The sequence below is a fragment of the Crotalus tigris genome, unplaced genomic scaffold (genome assembly GCF_016545835.1).
Source record: "Crotalus tigris isolate CLP2741 ecotype Arizona unplaced genomic scaffold, ASM1654583v1 scf7180000019894.434026, whole genome shotgun sequence".
Lineage (NCBI taxonomy): Eukaryota > Metazoa > Chordata > Lepidosauria > Squamata > Viperidae > Crotalus > Crotalus tigris.
Window position 1 is genome coordinate 272,574 of NW_024097758.1, and position 21,105 is coordinate 293,678.

Here is a 21,105-nt window from a genome sequence, read left to right on the forward strand (position 1 = left end):
CCAAATTAAGTCCAAACTGCTTCAATTCAAAGCTTCTTTAAAAAAGAACTTTAACTCATGCAATTCCAATTATAATTGATACTCAGGAATCAAAAGATGAATGGTATTTATTAGCAATTATATCAAGAATGCAACTGAAATGCTGATTATGTTATAATTATTACATTTCACACGCAGATTTTGTTTCTTCACTATTTTCTAGAACTAACGTCATAAAATCCTGAGACTGCAAGAAGACAGCATGATTCCCCCCCCCCAATTTTAAAAATGCATCTTAAACAGTTGAGACTCTTCTCTTGACTAAAACACACCACACCCGGTACAGTCTCTAAATTCCTGTGGATTTGATCTACATTGTAATGACAGAAAAATAGAATCTAAATTTATGATGGGAATAGGCATATGTCTTGTTATTATTATAGGTATGTGTTGTGGCAACCTTGCTTTTATTATATTGTTGAATATTTTGGGGGGAAACAACATTCATTGTGAATTTAGAAAGTTTCAAAATTGTTGGAACCAACTGTGTGGAAAGCACTGTTAGGAATTATAGCCATGACCAGAAAGCAATAGATTTAAAATTATAGAAAATATTTGTAGCTTGGTTTTAGATTTTGGCAGTGGTTTGTTCTCCAAGCTTGCCATTTAGCTCCCAAACATTTCATAGCCTAGCCTGGTAATGAAACATTTGGGAGCTAAATGGCAAGAAATTACAAATTTGCCAAACCACTGCCAAAAAGCAATAGATTATTTATTTTTCTTATTAAATCAGTTTGGGGGTGTTTATTATCCTGTGAAGAAAAAAAGAAACCCTTCAGTCTGAAGTGACATTTTAAAACATCTCTATATATGGGGTGCAGATATCGTATTTCTGCTGTTTTGCAAAACTGTACTAGGACCATTTCATTGTTCCTGACGGGAATGCCAGGGTTAACCAAAATGCCAAGTTGGATACTCCACAGAGTCATATGCTTTGTCTTGGCTGACAGTTTAGGAAACATCTTAGTGTTGTAGATTTCTGCTGAGTTACATATATCTTTATTCTTTTTTCTTTTACTAATGAAAGTAAAAGACATTGCAAAGCTTGAATAGTTAATCCAAATTAGACTCCCTGTCATGAATATTCCAGGGAAGTTATAACTTTTTTCTGTCCTACAGTACTGAAAATGTTTATAATTACCCTAAATATGAAAACCTTTTTAAGGATGTACTCTATGTAATTTAATTTCTCTTAAATTTTTACATTAATTTTTCTAAATGGGATTTTATTTTGCTGAAAAACAATTCTAGCATCCCTTGGCAAATTACAATTTACTTAAATGTTCAAGGGCCTATAGTAGTCATTAGCACCTTCTTGCCTATTAAATTTGGTATAGATAGTTGTTTACGATAGCAAAACTAATTATGGTACTTACTCTGTATTCAAAATAGACTGCCTGAATAGTTCAAGAAAAATATGCAGTTCATGATGCACTAAACCCTAAAAGATTAGTTGAATTTAGTTTAGGAAGTTATATGAATCCAGTTTGTATACCTCGGTTACAATTTACAAAGCCTATTGAATGAATTCAGCAAAATATTTGTTCTGTTTCTCCCTTTATTTTCAATAAACTAACATGGCTTTTTTATTTTATGTAGGTTCTAACTATCTGACCTAGTGTACACATTGCACTAAGTCATAATATAGTTATGATGTAAACATGGTATGTAAACAAGGTCAGTGTTACGAAGCTTCTGGAACATCTAGTTCATAAAAGTGCATCAAAAGTCTGGGAAATATTCTATCACTAGAAAGATTCAGAACAAAAATAAAAGGATAAATGAATAATTATTGTGGCTACTTTATGAGATCAAGTTTTAAGGGCAGATTGAGACAGTTTGAGAAGGGTTTAGATTATTAAAATTAATGTTTTATTAATTTGCAGCCAATTTACAGTCAAAATGTCAGTCTCAGGAACATGAAGAATTATTTGTAAACAGACATTTTGTGCGGTCACTGTCACGTACACTATCCAACATTTTAAACGCATTGGCTACCTTCCTTTCAACCAATTTGCCTTGTTTGTTTGGAGCAGACTTGGACTGAAATAGCTTCATGGTTCAGAAAGAAAAATGGTGTTTTACAAATTTGTGATTTTTCAGCCTGGCTTCCAGAGGCCTCAGATGGGGCTCCTGTATTTCTTTTCTTCTATCCAATCAGCATATGGCATCTGAACTAGAATAGCTTTTTTCATACCACCAAATTAATATTTTATTTGAAAGCTTGTGCTACTGGCAGCCAGAAACAGATGTGAATTTTAGTTATAAATCAGTTAGCTTCCCCCCTTTTATAAATAATAATGATACATCCAGAAAAACAGCTTATTATAAATTATTCAATGCACTATTATTAGTTTAGTCAGACATTACTAAATTAGCATAAAATACTTGCCTTAGTTTTGAGGTGAGATGTACAACAAAAGACACTGCCCCAATTATTTACAAAAAAATATGGTTCAACAGTTTTTCAGTTTCCCGGTGTCGCTTACAATGGTGGGATTGTTTTGTATTCTTTATCAAAAGCTTTCCTACTTTTGCTTGGTTTCCTAACATCTCCTAGGTGCTGCCATATAGTTGGACAACATTTGGTAAAAATAATAGGTAACATTTGCATTCACCATGAAATACCTTAGTAGATTTCACTCTCACTTGATATATAAGAATAGCAATCTAGCAGTTGTCATAAAATGAAAATTTATCATGACAATTATTTTAGTAACAAACTATAGTAAACTTTCCAGACTCTGTTTTTTGACTGAAAATGAAAAAATAAATCAGAAAATAGTAGGCAGGGATTTTGCTGCTTGAAAAAAAGAAAAAGAAAAAAATAGCACTGTCCAAGCTAACAGTTATATAATGATAATCAGGAAATAGAGAAGGCTAGTTTAGTTTAGTCAAAGTGTAGGCTATGGAACTGTTGATTCTGTCTCCCGAGACAATTGCCTCTGTCTCTCCATTGGTTGGGATGGTCTGGATTTAATATAGCAATACCATTCTCTGTTCCACCTTTCAATACGAAGTGCCTTTTATAAGATCTTTTCATTATGACTTGCAACTTATTCCCATGTGTCTCTGGAATTTGCATGATATGTTTTATTAATGTACATGATGACTAAGACATGAATTTTATACTTTGTTCTTGTACATTTTCCAATCTTTGGGATTGCAATCTTCCACCTGTTTTATCTAGAAAGAAAGATGAGATATAAGTGCAGGCCAGAAAAACGCTATGCATGCACATTAGCTTGAAGATAACTCACTAAATGGTCTTGAAGTACACATCCTCATGACACAGCTTCACTCCATAGCTTAGATCCTGTCTAGATCGTGCAATAAGTGAGCAATTAGCTAGGTCATGTGAAGTAGGATAACTGAAATTGATTAATTGTTGGCAAACATTCTCCAACTATATTGAGAAAGGAGAAATGACTAATACTGATGAATATAACCATTGTGCTATATAACCATTCTGTGCTTCCAAACTGGACTACAGAACCCCTCCATGTCCATAGATGACCTTCACTGAAGGTCTTAGTTGTAAGTCTTCAATGAACCCAAAGGACTACCTGTATAAAGAGGGAAACAAGCAGCAAAAAATCTAGACAGCATTCCCCCTTACTCTTTGAACAATGCAATCAGGGTATTTTGATATAAAGTAGATTTACAAACTTGGGAAGAATATTTCCTTTTCTTCCAAAATGAAACAGTGGAACTCTGCTTTTTATCTGCTTCACCTTATCAGAAGATTGGAAACAAGCAGTTGGAAAACTATGAGAGGAGCTTGGAGGATGAAGTGGTGATATAGAAGGCAAAGTCTGGGAGAGAAAAAAAAACCTGTACCGGAACACCTGCAACTCCCAACAACCAATCACACCCACGAAAAGTCAGCTGATATAGTTGAATTATAGCAGATTTTATATACATTGAATTGAATGGTTTTGGAAAAAGGAATGATCCATTTATTTTTATACAGGTACAACTAATAATGAAAGCCAGTTTGGTATATCACTGGGCTAGAACTGAGAGACCATGAGTTCTAGTCCTGCCTTAGGCATGAAGCTGGCTTGATGACCTTTGACCAATAACTTTCTGTCAGTCCTAGGAAGGAGGAAGCGGCAGACCACTTCCAAAATATTGCTAACAGAACTTGTCCATGCAATCACCAGGAATCAGTGTTGATTCAGAAGTGCACACATACACAGACACATACATATAACTAATGGCATCTTACCACTGTTTCATTATGAAAATGAGAAAAAGGCAATTGTATAGGAATAAGAGTGAATTCTAACTATTGGTGTATGTTTCAGCTGAATTCATGTGCAAGTGAAAAGAAAGCTTTTGGCACAATATAAATGTAATAATATCATAAAACTCATGAAACTTACTTTTGCATGAGCCTATATAAGGCAATGCTATAAAACTCAAATTGATCAGACTATTATTTTATACTGAATGGAAATTCTCTCAGCTTAATTTTCTTGACTGTTTTTGAAAACCAGAACACTTTGCTTATCTATATTGTGTTTCAGCCACAAGTACTAAATACTTTACGCGATTATTTTATTAGTGTTATTTCACATCATGTACCCAGATTTGACATACTAGATTCCAAATATTGTATAGCCAAATATCAATCCCATTCAAAGCATCAGGAGAGTCTTTGAGAATGGTACTTTTCTCCAAAAGCACAATATTCTTTACCTAGCTGTTGTAGGCTGTAACGTTGCCAGTTCAACAAATGATAAAGATTACAGATAAGAAGGTAAAAGGAGCAAAACTTAGATTTAGTAGTGTTGGTCCAGCCAAAGACCTAAACTTCCTCTAATGGCTCTTTTTTCTTTTCTTTTCAGAGCTCCTGCCTATGTCACTCTTGATTAGTCAAGACACTTAAAGTACACTGTCTTTTATACTGACCCTGGTTTGTGATTAGTCAGTTTTGTTAGTCCCACTATTTGGCCCACCTTGATAAAATTTTAGCTCTACCGTTACTGTTAGGTCAAGGCTGATGGAGGACTCTAAGATTTTCTTTTGATTTCCATTGTTACAGTTCATAACTTCATCCATGTTTAATCCATAAATGCAAAACAATGAGCAATACAAGGTAATCAATAAGCAGTGAAATATAAATGTGTTAATCTTTTAATATATTACAGGGAAAATTTATGAAAGATAAATAAATAAAAAAAGAGATAGAGAGAGAGAGAAAGAAAGAAAGAAAGGAAAGAAAGAAAGAAAGAAAGAAAGAAAGAAAGAAAGAAAGAAAGAAAGAAAGAAAGAAAGAAAAAGATTAAATCCATGTAATATATTACAAGGACAATTTATGGAAGAAAGGGAGAAAGGGTCCACTTTATTCTATTTTGCTGCAGTTCTGAGCATCATATTTTTAAAAGATTCTAAAAAATTGCAAGAGATTCAGCAAAGGATAGTAAATATGATCAAGGGACTAAAAATTAATAGCTGTGAAAAGAGGGTGAAGGACATGGGTATATTTAGTCCTAAGAAAACACAGCTGATGATGATGTGATAGCATTCTTCAAATATCTGAATGCACGCCATTCAGAAGAAGATCATGACCTCTTCTTTCTCATTACAACATGCAGGATATGAAATAATCAATTTAAATTACATAAAACAGTGGAATCAATTATTCAAAATTGTGATAGACTTCCCTTCACTGAATTTGTTCAAACATGGTCTCAGCTGAGGTCTGGTATGTTTTAATTTGCATTCCTGCATTAAGCAAGGGGTTGAAGTCAGGAACCTAAGTAACCCCTTCCAGCTCTGTGGCTCTATGGAAAATAATTGATTCTACCTAGTTTGTTTTGTAGTAAGGATGGATTTACAAAATAGCTCTATTTAAAAAAAGAAGTAATACATTTATTACAATCCTTTCTTATTCAGAAGAAGCCTCATTAAATGCAAAATCATGTTTTTACCAATTGAGCAGATATTGGTTTTTTTATCTACTGTATCCTGTGGATGAGTATTTGAAAGGAACATTCAGAATTCTGGTATATTTATGTTCCAAAATCTTTTTTTAACTACTTTCGAACTTCTCTGAAACACTAATAGGATCATATTTATTTCAACTGCTGTTTATTTTAATTACTGTTTAAAAGTCCTACTTTTAAGACATTTCTTTTTTTTTTTTCATTTCTTTCCGCACATATTAGCTCACAGCTATCCTTGTTTCCCTATGGTTTGGTCAGTGGAAAAGATACACAGAACATAGTAACTCCTTGTCCACCCTGAAGTTACTATTTCTTTCTTCACCTTGGCCAGAAGCAGAAGGGAAATAAAATGACATTTATAAAACTACGTATACTAGGGCTTTATGCTGAAAGAATTATGATATGATCAGTTCAAAAAATTATCCCCTAGCAACACTGTGTGTGCCTATTAATTGAATTTATATGCTGCCCATCTCACTACCCAAAGTGTCTCTGGGTGGCTCACAATGCAATAAAAATATAAATGTAAGAACAATTATAAAAATAATTTAAAAATTACAATAATTAAATATGGAGTAAAAACCCATGTCTTGAGCAGAGCAGAGATGGTGCCTTCTATGTCATTGCACCAGTCTCCAGCCCAATCTCAGGATCTCAGGCCAGCTGGCAGAACCAAGTTTTAAGGCCCTTTGGGAAAGCCAAAAGGGTGAGGAGAATCTCACCTCCTGAGGCAAGATGTTCCAAAGGGCAGGGAGCACAACATTTTCTCCTAGATCCCAGAAGCTGAAATTCCTTGGCTGACAGGGTCCATAAATGGCCTTTTCTGCCAGAATAAGTGGGGTGGGACAATCCCACTGAGGCAAGACAATCTTTCTCTCTTTCTTATACTGATGTTCAGTCAGGAGTTGCAAATAATTTCTTCTTTTTAATTTTCTTAAATTTTTCCTGGAAGAAATCTGCAGAATAAAAACTGATACAACAATAATAGTACAATAAGAAGATACCTAGTAGTCAACAAAACAAATTAACACTTAAGAGGGGGAAAAAAAACAAGAAAAGAATATCCATAATGTTATTGTAAAGCTAAAGCTCAGTGTCTTAACTTAGTATGGAATTTCTTCAGAAATAGTTTGGACCTCCTTCCTCCCCTCTCATCCCTCTCACACACATGAACACAGCATAGGGGAAATGCCCAAACATTTACCATGTCTATATTATCATTACCCACCCATTCACCCACCCACCCACCCTCAATCCTCCCCCCCTCGCTTCCCAGAGCAGAGTACAGGGTTATTAATAAGAAAGTTAACAATAATAAAGAAAAACAAAAAAAGAAAGAAAAAAGAAAAAAAACCATCATAATTAAACTTTAACTCCCCTTAAATTAAATCATATAAACAAATCTCTACAACAGTTACTATAAAATTTACTCATAAAATAAATGAAACTTTATAGTCCCATATTTTTTCTGAATATAATCTACCCATCTTCTCCATACAATAATATATCTTTCTTTGTATGATCCTTCAAATAAGCAGAAATTTTTGCCATTTCTGCAAAGTTAGAAACTTTAAATATCCATTCTTCTAAAGTAGGCAACGAGTCCTTCTTCCAATACGAGCCTACTAATAACCTTGCTGCAGTTAATAAATTCAACATTAAAGTAGTTTCTTTGTCATTTAAATCCACAAAGATACCCAATAGGAATAATTGAGGGGTGAACTTTATCTTCCTTTTAAAAATCTTTTGAATGTTCCACCAAATCATAATCCAAAAAGCCTTTACCTTTTTACAATTCCACCAAACATGAAAATATGTCGCATCCATATTACCACATCTCCAACATTTGGGTTGTAAATTTGGATACATACAAGATAATTTTTTAGGATCTAAATGCCATCTGTAAAACATTTTATAAAAATTTTCCCTCAAATTTTGAGCTTGTATAAATTTAACATTTCTAATCCAAATTGTCTCCCATAAGTCCAATGGGATCGGATCCTGGATATTCTGAGCCCATTTAATCATACAGTCTTTAACCAATTCTGTTTCAGAAGGGAGGAAGTAGGATGGTTAGAGGAGAAGGGGAGGGGAAGAGAGTAGGAGGGGAGGAGAGAAAGAGGAGGGAAGTAAGGAAGGTTTAGAGAGGGTGGACGCAACCTGGGGGGAATGGGCAGGCGGTACCAATGGTTAGGAATTTATTTTAATTGCATTGTAGAATAAATGGAAAATAAAAACTTTTTAATAAAAAAAAAAGAAATAGTTTGGACCTGCAGTCTGACATAATGCATACATTATAATATTTATGTCAGTGAAGAAATGGGTCTCCAATAAAGCAAATTCATTCCTTAGTTCTGGTTAAATCCTCAAAGAAGTTATTTCAAGGAATTCCTAGGAATCTTTTTAGATAGAAAGCAAAGATTAGACAGCCATTTAACACTTAAATTAGAGATCCTGCAAGGAGCAGGGGATAAATTGATGCTTCTAATTATGATTATAGTAGTCGTGAAGAAGATAAAAAGTTGGGGAGAAATGACATTAACACTCTTCACTGTGTAAAAACAATTAGTTTAAAATATGAAATTCTAAAATAATCTGAAAATGGGACTTTTTTTTTCAAAGTGGAAAAAATGAGAAATTGGAAACAGATTTTGACAAAGTATATTTGTTTGGATATATGTATACCTTTCTAACGGCTGTAAAATAATTTTATTGTATTTATACAGAATTATAATTAGAATATTAAATAGCATACGTATTTCTGGGAGTGAGGAAATCGAACTCCAAGAAAAATCAGAAATATTCATAAAACTATAACAGCAGTGCCCCCTGCGGACCACTTGATGAATAGAAAGTCTAAGCAATATTTGAATGTATCTCAGTAGTAATAGATAACAATATTGTGTAAAGTTTCTTCTGTGTAATCTATTGTATATCACATGAATTTACAAGAATCCAATTTGCATAACTCCCTATATTTTACACATTAATTAGAGGCTTCTTTCAGAGAAATCTGAGAAAAATAAACACAGAATTCCAGAGATATGCAAGTATTATTTTTACCTTGGATTCCTTGGATAAATTGTACCATCATGTTGTTGAAGAAGTGGCTGCTCTGTGTCATGAAAGTCTTCTGGTAAAATAAAGCTGTGATTGAGATCACATATTCCTTTAAGCAATGATTTCAAAATCATGGCTTGTTGAACAATACAATTGGGTGGCAGCTTTTATCAAAATAAATTAAGAATTAAAAACAGTTACAAATCAGAGCAGGGTCACACTGGATGTTAGCTGAAAGCCCAAAGAAATTGGGTTAGGGTTTAGAATAAAGGTAATTCATATTTTTAGGCTTATGAATGTTGCAACAAAAAAGATATGGTCATTCACACATCACAGATGTGTACCAGCCACACATTTGTCAAGAATAAAACTGGTGACATTTCTCTGAACTCCTAATCTAGCTTTCTACTTAAAGCACTATTTTATTTATTTTATTTTATTTTTAAAATTTATAAGGACTCTGGGCGGCTAACAATAAAAAACACATAAAACATAACAAAACAAACAGTACAAGAACAGTCATCCAGGGGTCAGATTTTATAAACCCCAGGCCTGCCGGAAAAGCCAGGTCTTAAGCAGCTTACGGAAAACCAACAGGGTGGGAGCGGTCCTAATCTCTGGGGGGAGATGGTTCCAAAACGTGGGCGCCATCACAAAGAAAGCCCTCCTCTGTGGCCCCGCCAAATGGCACTGCTTGGCCGACGGGACCTGAAGGAGGCCCAGCCTGTGGGATCTAACCGAACGTAGGGAACTATGAGGTAATAGGCGGTCTCACAAATAGCCTGGCCCTGAGCCATATAGGGCTTTAAAGGTAATGACCAACACCTTGAATTGGACCCGGAGACCAATAGGCAACCAGTGCAGCTCACGGAGGATAGGTATAACGTGGGTGTATCAAGGAGCACCCACTATCACTCGCGCGGCTGCATTCTGGACCAACTGTAGTCTCCGAATACTTTTCAAGGGTAGCCCCATGTACAGCGCGTTGCAGTAGTCCAGACGTGAGGTGACAAGGGCATGAGTGACTGTAAGGAGAGCCTCCCGGTCCAGGTAGGGTCGCAACTGGTGCAACAGGCGAACTTGTGCAAAGGTCCTCCCAGCCACAGCCGTCAAATGATGTTCCAAATTCAGCTGTGGATCGAGGAGGACACCCAAGTTGCGAACCTGCTCCGAAGGGGATATATTTTCCCCCGCAAGAGTCAACACTGGACAGTCGACATGATCCTTGGGAGGCAACATCCAAAGCCACTCGGTCTTGTCAGGATTCAGCCTGAGTCTGTTAACCCCCATCCAGACCCTCACGGCTTCGAGGCAACGGCCCATCACATTGGCCGCTTCACTGAGAGAGCTCGGGGAGGCGATATATAACTGGGTATCATCAGCATACTGATGAAACCTCACCCCATGCTGTCTGATGATCTCACCCAGCGGCTTCATATAAATGTTAAATAGGAGGGGGGAGAGGACCGACCCCTGTGGCACACCGCATTCAAGGGGCCTCGGGGTTGACCTCTGCCCTCCCACCAATACCAATTGCGACCGGCCAGAGAGGTAGGAGAACCACCATAAAACGGTGCCTCCCACTCCCACCCCTTCAAGTCGTCGCAAAAAGATACCATGATCGATGGTATCAAAAGCCGCTGAGAGGTCAAGTAGCACCAAGACAGAGGAATAACCCCTGTCTCGGGCCCACCAGAGATCATCCATCAGCACGACCAAAGCGGTTTCTGTGCTGAAGCCGGGCCTGAAGCCAGATTGAAAAGGGTCTAGATAATCTGCTTCATCCAGAGACCGTTGGAGCTGGAGCGCCACCACTCTCTCTACAACCTTCCCCACAAAGGGGAGATTGGAGACTGGATGGAAGTTATTTAAGTCAGCCGGGTCCAGGGTAGGCTTCTTGAGAAGGGGCCTCACAACCGCCTCCACTACATTCACTGCTTGTCTTTTTTTTTTACGGGTATATAGATATGCTTCCAAATCATGTTTATTTTGTATGACTAACTTTAATTATTCAAACTGTAATCAGCAATGAGTCAAGAAGACATACAATAACATTTAAAATTATCCTTAATAGACAATACAGGATAAGTGCATAATAAGCCTTCAGACTCTAGAATATGGGACAGCATCTGCCAAACTATCAAAATCATACTTCCAAACTCTCAAATAGGTTCAGAGGAATACTATGGTCAATGGTATAAAAAATTGCCAAGAAATTAAGAACTTCATGTTCCTTATCCCACCAGAGGTCCTCCACTAGAAAAATCAATGCTGCCTTACTATTATATCCAGGGCTGAAATTCAACTAATCTGAGTCACCCTGGCCTAACCAAAAATGGAAAGGTTGAAGGCCAGCCAGAAATTGTCCAACACCATTTAATCTAGTGTTGGCTTCCTGTTGGTGTATTACATGTGCCTATGCTCATTTCTTCCTTCCCTTTTCAGCCCTTCAAGATGGCTCAGCTATCAATAAAGCACCAATAGTTGCACTTCTGTATCTGGAAGGAAAAAAACAAGTTGAATTTATTGGAACTCTGGAGCCACATAGTGATGAGCAAACCAAAGCAAAATGCCCAGCACTAAAATTGAAGAAACCCAGTGGGAAAAGCCAGAGTTTGCTGCAAAGGACACAACAGGAAAGGAAGAAACAGCTTGGAAAACTGGGTGGGTAGGTGAGAATCATCCTTCTTTCCTCAGATTGGGAGTGAGACAAACATTCTTCTATGGAAGAAGAGAGAAAGCATTCCCTCTGCTATAGTGAAACACTGAAAACTTTGGCCTTTCAGGAAAAGGTAAAGGACAAAGGAAATTAGATAAAAAGCTAAACTCGATAGGAAAAAAGTATAACAGCAATAGGATTACATAGAAATTTGAATCAAGGATCTATTGAGTTTAGTGACAAAGAAATATAGCCATTAGTGGTTAGAAATTTTCTGTAGAGAAATAAGAGTAGATTAATATGATAAAGAGAGAGTGAAGATAAAATGTTTGGTCAGGAGGAAAAAAGAAGATAAAAATCCTCCCTAGTGATTCCCAGAGTCCATCTATAGTGATGCAAATTGTTGCTCTAATTTGGCAAGATTTCTTTCTATGGATAAGGAATAATATGGAATACTATTCAGAAGTAACCCGTTTTTCCTAGTTTGGAAGGGGGGGCTCATATGTAGATTATTAGGAGTACTAGATAAGAATAGGAATAAGGCATAGAAGTTAAGCAATATGCTAGAAGTGATATATTTAGATAATAACTCAAGAAATTTACAAGTTTATAATCCCCTTTTATAAAATAAATTTTCCTCCAGCCCCAGATTCCAGGGCTTTTGTGTCTATCTGGGTTAATCTGATGCACTATGATTCCAAAAAAACCCACAACAGAGCAATCTGATAGGATCGTCATCACCTGCTCATTCCAGATGGCGATTAAGTCAATCTGCCCATTAAAGCCTCAAGAATTTTTACAATTTCAAGAAACCAGAGACTAATCTGAGCATGGATAGATATTTCCCCAACTTCTAATCATTTTACAAGTGTTCTGGGACAAAGAACCTCAATAACTTAGATTCGGCTCATAGTTGTCATGGAGGCCATGGACTCGATTTATTTCAAATTCCCTATCAAGCAAAGGCAGACTGAAATCTCCCAGGACAAGATATGGGTGCTTTAAAGTTTTTAAATGATCAAATGATATTTTTAGTTAAAAGAACTGTTTAAAACATTTATGAAATCCTTCCTGCTCCCTGAACATGTCTGAAATGTTTCATTATCCAAGTAGGTAGCATTACAGTGCTTGCGAGTCTGTTTAGTAATTAAGGAGTTTTCATCATTTCCTCTGATTGTTAGTTGGTTTTAATGAATGTGCTCTGCTAGTCTTTTCTTTGTCCTACTTAATAACTGTCACAGTCCTTATTCTGTATGCCATAAATGACTCCTAGTTTTTTTCTCCTAGGACTAGTAGGTCTTTTGGTTTCCTTAAGATGTTTGGCTTTAAAACATTTATTGGACATAAATCTGACTCAAGCAATTAAGTAATCTAATTATTCTTGCTCTGAAAAGAACTTGCACAGTTACTACTCTTTGCACTTAATCATAAATATGGTTAAGAGTTCAGGAAAATAATATTATTCTATGATATTGGATATGATTGCCAGTTGGAGGGCGGACTAAAGTTAGAGCTTCAGGAAGCAAGTGTATTAATGATTCCTTTAATAAATGACTCAAAGCAGAAAATATCAACTTTATTGAATTTGTCTGTTAATTGTATGAATATTGAGATACCCACTTTGGTTCTTTTTATACAGTGTAATTACAGAAAATAAAAAAGGAAAACATGAAGGCAATTCTTAATATATAAGAGCAGTAAAAAATGGCAAATGAAGTATATTTGTTTGCGGAGTGAAAATCAGCCAAATTTATATACTATATATCTTTATTATTATATATGGATATCAATATACTGTATATCAATATTTGACAAGAATTTGAGTTATATGGAGTATTCTGACATAAATGGTATAATAGTTGAAGGTATGATTGTAAATATTGAAATAAGCAACTTTAATAAAAATCCTCCTGCAAGCTTAATTCAGTGTGATAAGACTCTTAATGTCCTGACTTGAACTAACGCCTACGTCGATGATCATTCCTTCTGTTTCCACGTTCAAAAAACATGAAATCCTAAAATGTAAAAGAAAAAAAAAACTCAGACTAAAATCCTTGTTTATTCATATTTTACATCTGCTACTCCTGAATGAAGGTTACCTGAAGTTCCTGAAGTAACCTACAAACTCCTGAGTGTATGAGAAGACTTTTGAAATATCTAATAACCTCTCCAAGGAAGCAGTGCAAATCATGTCTCCTCTTATTACCAAACTCTGAAGATGATTGGTAGTGTAGGTTACTGTCAGACTAAGTAGAACTAGAAATGCCTCACTCCTTATCACAATATCACCACAGGTTATTCACAAGAGCAAAAAGTGAGGGTTAGTTGGTAATTCTCTAAAAGAGTTGAATCAAATGATGTTTTCTTGAGGACAGGTGAACTACCTCTTGCAGTCTCCATCTTCACCCCATCTTCACCTTCCTGGAAATCAACCTAAAAGTATATGGATCTAACCTACATACTGTATACTCACCTAATAGATGGTGGAGCTGATGTCATAAAAAAAATTTTCTTAAGACCAACAGGCTCTTATTGCCTCACAAGAGAGTAAATCACACTGTCCTCGCTGCTATACCTCTACATTCAGTGCAGATTAAGGCAACTAGCTACACAACAAAATCTCAAATTAAATGGATGATCTGAGCTACTAGAGATAAGGTTGCAGAGGCAAGATTTCTGTCTAAATTATAATTCTAGGCATACCAAGTTTCAATCTCCTATCCTATACCTCCTGTGTATTGCCACTAAAGAAAGTGGAGATGTTATTCATGGACCATGCTAAGAGCTAATTTGTCCAAAATTCTTTTTACTATCTTGTGAACCCATTGTTTTCACAATTGTAATGTTTTAGGCCTAGGACTTACCATAAGAAAGCAAGCCCCTGTTATGACTGCTTTCATATTAATATCAAGATCCATTGGAAAGCGGATATGAAAAATGCTTGCATCTGTAGCAGCCTCTCTTGCTAAACCAGTCCATCTTTTTACTATGTTTCCAATTGTAGTTTTCCCATCTACTGTTTTCACCTGATTTTAAAAAGAACAAAAGAAAAAAGAACAGATTTTATTTTTTCTAAAATATATTAAATATTTTAATATAAACATTATATTTAACAAATTATTACATCTTTTTTCCCAATGTTTAAATACCCCATACTGATATCTCAGATAGCAAGACAATATCTCAAACTGGCTGAATTAATATTTATATATCACCATCAATTAAATAAGAAATTTCAACATAAATAAATACTACATTCATTGAAAAGCATCATGTTACTGCAAGGTGATCAGCACAAGTCCTTTAGATTTATAAGTATTCTATACCTACATTTTTATGGAAGATTTTAATTACACTAATAAAAACAAATACAAACTTTACTCAGAGAAAGGACAGTAAAAGAAAAAATAAAAATAAAGAAAAAAAACAAGAGAAAGAAAAGGGAAAGAGTGAAATAAACAGAAAAAAACCATAAAGAAGTGGCTTCTAATTTTCATCATAAGAATAAACAAGTTTGATAGCTCTTCATCTTCTATAAGATGAAGATATATCTTCTTCCTATAACCCATTTCTTATCTATAAGCAAATACATAAAAGATCAAATTTTCAACACTGGTATTAGCAAAAAAATCCAAAATGCGTTGCCAGAATTTCATAAAAATGCTCTATTTTACCCTTGATCAAATAAACCAATTTTATATTTCTTCCTTTTATTTCTGAAAAATCTTAATCTTTAATTCATTCAATTACTGATATAAATTGATTTCTCTTGAATTCTTCATCTTATCACATAAGCTTCTTCAAGGCTTTAACAAGTCTCATTTGTAAATCCAATGGAAAGACATTATCTAGGTCATTGTTTTGATTTATCAATTGCATTTCCCTTTTAATTTTTAAAACCTCTTTTACAACTTCTTTTGTATAACAAATAAAAAATCCTTATAAGGATCATTCTGTTGGCATGGTCATTTGTATTCCACTTTAAAAACATTTTTTTGTCTTTTTCAATATTTCTAATTCCACTATTGGATTACTATGAGCCCACTCTGCATCAAGCAAAATTTTTAATTTTTTAAAATATCATAGTGTTTTTGTCATTTTGTAAATCCCAATCCTAATCAGAACAAAAGGGCAGTTTTTTTTCTTTTGGCCTGGTATATGTTTCAATTGAAATATATTCCTTTATTCTTTCCTATTTTGCACTACAATTGACAAGTGATAACAAAGTTATCTTTCAAAATAACTCACCAAATTAAGGAAATAAATGATAAAAGATTGAGAAAGCTGGAGAAATTTAAACTTATCTTATCACATAAACTATGAGTGTTAACATGAATATATTACTTAAAATAGTAGCCCACGATCTCTGGGAGTAAGCTGTTCCACTGGTTGATTGTCCTCACTGTCAGGAAGTTTCTCCTTAATTCCAGGTTGCTTCTCTCTTTGATCAATTTCCAACCATTGTTTCTCGACCTTCATCTGGTGCTTTGGTGAATAACCTGGCCCCCTCTGCCTTGTGACAGCCCCTCAGATACAGGAACACTGCTATCATGTGTCCCCTATTTCTTCTTTTCTTTAGACTAGCCAAACCCAAGTCCTGTAGCTGTTCTTCGTATGTTTTAGTCTTCAGGCCTTTGATCACCTTAGTAGCTCTTCTCTGTTTTTTTTCCAAACTCTCAACATCTTTTTTGTGATGTAGTGACCAAAATTGGCCGCAGTATTCCAGGTGTGGTCTTACTAGGATTTTAAAAAGCGGTAATAATACTTTGCGTGATCTTGATTCTATGCCTCTGTTTATATAACCCAGGACTGTATTAGCTTTTTTGGTTGCTGCTGCACACTGCTGGTTCATTTATAAGGATATAAAAGAAGATAAAAACTTAGAAAAAACAGAGCTTGATAAGAACATGAATTCCATCAAAAACAAAACTCAATAATCTCATCTGTAACCTTCAGAATTGTTAATTCTCCACAATAAAAATATTCTGGAATAATTATTATAAGAAAAAGTCACAATTACAATTTAAACAGACAATCTAGAAATGATAAAAAATAAAAATAAGAATTTATACAGCCACCCTGAATTGCTTTGCAGAGTAAAATGGGTGGCATATAAAATTAATAAATTAGTGTATATAGTTCAAGTCCACGGCCTTATTAATAAATAGTAAATGGAGGATGTGTTTACCTCGAAATTAACATCCTGATAGAATTGGCAAGGCACACAAGATGCAGTAATTTTAAGAACATTTTCTCTGGCTTCATTCTGTAGAGTAAATCTTGGATGGCATGGATGCCACTTTTGTTTCACATATCCAATGATGTTACCTAGAGGTGCCTGTACTTCAAGCTAAAAGAGAGAGAGGGGGAAATCTCAGTTATCTAGCACAAAAGTAAACAAACAAGATTTCATTCATTCAGTCAAAATCAGTGCACTCTAATACTGAAGGTTAAAATAAGACTTGAGGATCTTATTTGACAAAAATAATAGATGATAGAGACAAAACAGAAGTATATCTGAGAAGGTCAATTCCTTTCTTAGCCTTAAGTATCTTCCCATCCTTCCCTTCTAACCCCCAAAAAGGTTCTTGAGGTCTTGCCTTCCTGTAGTAGGAATATGTCTGTCTTCCAGTGCAATATAAAGAGGAGAGATGCTGAAACAAATTCTCAATATACACATACCAAATGATCTAAACTTAGTTTCCAAAGTACTTAGGAATTGTGCTTGGATGTTAATACTTTAGATTTGTTTACTCTCAAACCCTCATTCATGTATTGCAACTGCCATGCTGGAAAGGCCACTTTAATATGTTTTTCCATAAGGATGAATGTATCCATTTGGATGATGTGGTTTACATTTGGATACTTGGCAACTGTCTCATATTTATGATGGTTGCTGAGTCCCAGGGTCATGTGGTCCCCTTTTGCAACCTTCTGATAAGCGAAGTCACTTAACAACTGTGTTATTAATTTAACAACTGTAGTGATTCACTTAATAAATGTGGCAAAAAAGTTGTAAAATGGGACAAAGGTCACTTAACACATTTCTCACTTATCAAGATAAATTTTGGGCTCAATTATGGTCTTAAGTCAAGGACAGGACAAATGGTTGTCTAATATTTTCTTGAAAACCTCCAACAATGGAGCACCCACAACTCTGGAAAACAAGTTGTTCCACTGATTAATCAGGTTCGCTATCAGGAAATCCCTCTGTTTTGCCTCCACCTCTCCATTGCATCTTGTCCTGCCTTTGGGTGCTATGGAGAATAAATCAATGATCTTTTCCTTCTGATAGCCCTTCAAGATTTAGAAGACTGCTCTAATGTCTCCCCTAAGCCTTCTCTTCATTAGCTTAAACATACCTGTTTGCTTAGCCATTCATCATACAATTTAGCTTCCTGACCCTCTCATCATCTTTGTTGCTCTTCTCTGCACTCTTTCTAAGGCCTAACATCTTTTTTGTATCATAGTGAACAGAACTGGATGCAGTATTCCAAATGTGGTCTCACTAGTGCAGTATAAAGTAGCTATCATTTCCTGTGATCTTGATGCTATTGTTCTGTTGAGGGAGCCTAGGACTGTGTTGGCTGTTTTGGCAGTAGAAGCACATTGCTGACTGACTGACTGACTGAAGGAATTTGATTATCTCACAAGTTTTATTTTAAAAATAGTTTTATTCTTTCTGTTATATGTATAACATATGTGTCATACGTAGTCTGGTATAACAGGTACCCTTTTGCCTATCAGTTGATAGGAGAGTCATGCTTTAAGACAGAGGTCTCCAACCTTTCCAGGCTCACAGCCCGGAGCAGTTCCCAAACTGGTGCACACGTGTTTATGCAAACGGGGCCACACGCACTGGTGCGGCACAAGCGGCCCCATTTGTGCATGCGGCATGTTCTGGTGCCATGCACATGCGCAAATGGCTGTGCACCCCGTGGCAGCTAGCAGACCCGTTTCTGCCCATGCACATGCATAAACGGGGCCATGGATTCCACCGCAAGTGGGAATGCATGCCCAAATGTGCGTGCACTGGTCACCCATTTCTGCAGCCTGCTGGCTAAGAGCCCACAGCCGATCCTGGGCCGTGGCCCATAGGTTGCGGACCCCTGCTTTAAGGCAAAAGGGTTGCTTGGAGCAAGATAAATCTGTGTTCATGTGGAAATAAACTGAAGAGAGTTGTAACTATCACTTGAAAAGGATAATGTAACTTCAGAACAAAAAAGAGTCCTGCCCTTACACAATAGAAGGATCTGTTTATTACAGATGCAATCATTAGTAGCTAAATTTAATTTTTCCTCAAATGAAGGAGGGCACTAATTATTGCTTGGTAACAGAATACTATTTGTTTTCCTGATATGCTGCAATGTCCACAATTATTCTCACATTTGATGAAAGAGTATAACATTAGCTACATCACCATTCTGCAATGTCTTTCTTCTTGAAAATTTAACTGTCTTCCCTGATGATAGGTTTCTGGTAATTCAAAAGCTTACAAATGCTTTTGCAAATATTTATTTGGTCTATCTAGTTGTTAGAAAGCTTCCCAATTGAAACAAAGCTGTAAAATCAATCCTCTGAAATACTCAAAACAAAAGACACAAGTTGTTGGAAGTTGCACTAGAAAGAATTCATAACAACTGTTCTCTTGATGATAAAGAAACGATTTAACTGAAAGAATCAAAAGTTGGGCACAGGAAAGAAAAGTTGGTTTACCTCTTGTAGGCAACAAATACAAGGGCAACAGCAAATGGAGCAATGGTAATCCCTGGACAATTGCATGACTGGTTGGTTTGTACTGTCAAAGAGTTTTATGGTAAACGATCTCAAAGGGCCGTAACAGTTCAAGTTGAAGTCATCGTTTTCTTCAGCTGCAAAGTATACCCAATGCCCCATGGCATTTTTTATTTCATACTTATTACAAGTTTCCAAGCCACTTATCACTGAAAAAGAAGTAAAAGCATAACAATTAAGTGACTCTAAATGTTTATCATTAATATGACCTGAGAAAAAAAGAGAAATCAGCTTCAGCCTCTAAAATGCAGTTCCATAACACATGAGACAGTATTGCTTCATCCAATTACATCAGCCGGTTCTATCTGGTCAGGCAGGAAAGGTATATTGTGGATCCCATCAGTCAAAGAATTCTAACTGGCAGGGTTCTGTAAGAGCACCTTCTCTGCCATTGCCTTCTCCCCTGGGACACTTCCCCCCATCAAGGTGAGGCAGGCTCCCACTCTCTGGCGTTTCAGAAAGGTGTGGAAACATGGTTCTATGGGCTTGTTTGGGACACACAGAGGAGCATGCAGCCATAGGGCTGGTTTGTGCCCTGAAAATCTTCCTCCTGTCTTTTAATTAATGTTAATATTGAATTTTAATCATCCTTGCCTCTCCTTACATTTTATATAACATTTTTATGTTTTAATGTTTTTATCTGTATACCTTTCAGAATCCCTTGGTGAGGGGCATGAGTGGTTTCAAAATTTGATAAATAAAAATAAATTAAATTGCCATCCTTACTGCTCTCCCCTAGCACCTAACAAGTTTACACTCACATTTGTTTATTTTTTATTTATCACATTTTTATGACCATCCATCATACTTGCATGACTCTGGGCTATTTATAAATAAACTCTGTCTCCAGTATAATCTTAAAAAGAATAAAGTCAGACATGACTAAACAAATCAATTTTGCCATGCACCCTTCCCTAATTTTATATCTAAATAATTATAAGACCTCAAATAATTTAATGACTAAGTATTATTGTGGATCATAAAGAGCAATGGTGGCAAACCTATGGCATGGGTGCCAGAGGCGGCATTCAGAGCCCTCTCTATGGGCACGTGCGCCGTCGCCCCAGTCCTAGTCCTTCAGCTGGGTTTTATAAAACCTTTTCGCTTTAGGTCTCTGCCACCGTGTAAAAAAAAAAAAAGGTCCAATCAATCAGTCAATTTCAACTTCTCGCAGGAAAAGAAAAGATCTTGCAAAGTTGGAATTGATTGATTGAACTTTTTAGTCCCACCCAGTCTGCCGTTACTATCACAGCCACGCCCACCCACTGGGCCACACCCATCCAATGGGCCACACCTACCCGGCACCCAATGATGTATAAGTGGGTTTTGGGTTGTAGTTTGGGCACTCGGTCTCTAAAAGGTTCGCCATCACTGATATAGAGAGTGCACAGTCAATAAATATCAATGAATAAATATTTCAGATTTACAAAACTGTATCTTTTCTTAATCCCCAGTAATTATTGAAACAATAAAGCAACATACATACTTTCCATGAGCTCAATCTGCTGTTCAATTATTATCTGATCAAGCTGTTGAAATCATAAAAAATAAATAAAACACAAAGAAATATTAACAAACATTAAATGACCAATTATCCTA

General features: G+C 35.9%; 1 protein-coding gene across 4 annotated transcripts in view; it reads right to left on the minus strand.

Annotated features, from left to right (window-relative positions):
* Nucleotides 1-13,259: 13,259 nt before the first annotated feature.
* Nucleotides 13,260-21,105, minus strand: part of LOC120317886 (phospholipid scramblase 1-like) — a 28,962-nt gene continuing 21,116 nt past the window's right edge. For all 4 annotated transcript variants that reach the window (XM_039364878.1, XM_039364876.1, XM_039364875.1 and 1 more), the window contains 5 exons: nt 20,993-21,035; nt 19,429-19,655; nt 16,901-17,062; nt 14,577-14,738; nt 13,260-13,727 (listed from right to left, as the gene is read on the minus strand). In XM_039364878.1, the coding sequence (XP_039220812.1) occupies nt 13,671-13,727; nt 14,577-14,738; nt 16,901-17,062; nt 19,429-19,655; nt 20,993-21,035 (651 nt within the window). In that variant the 3' untranslated portion in view covers nt 13,260-13,670. The remainder of the gene's footprint in view (nt 13,728-14,576; nt 14,739-16,900; nt 17,063-19,428; nt 19,656-20,992; nt 21,036-21,105) is intronic.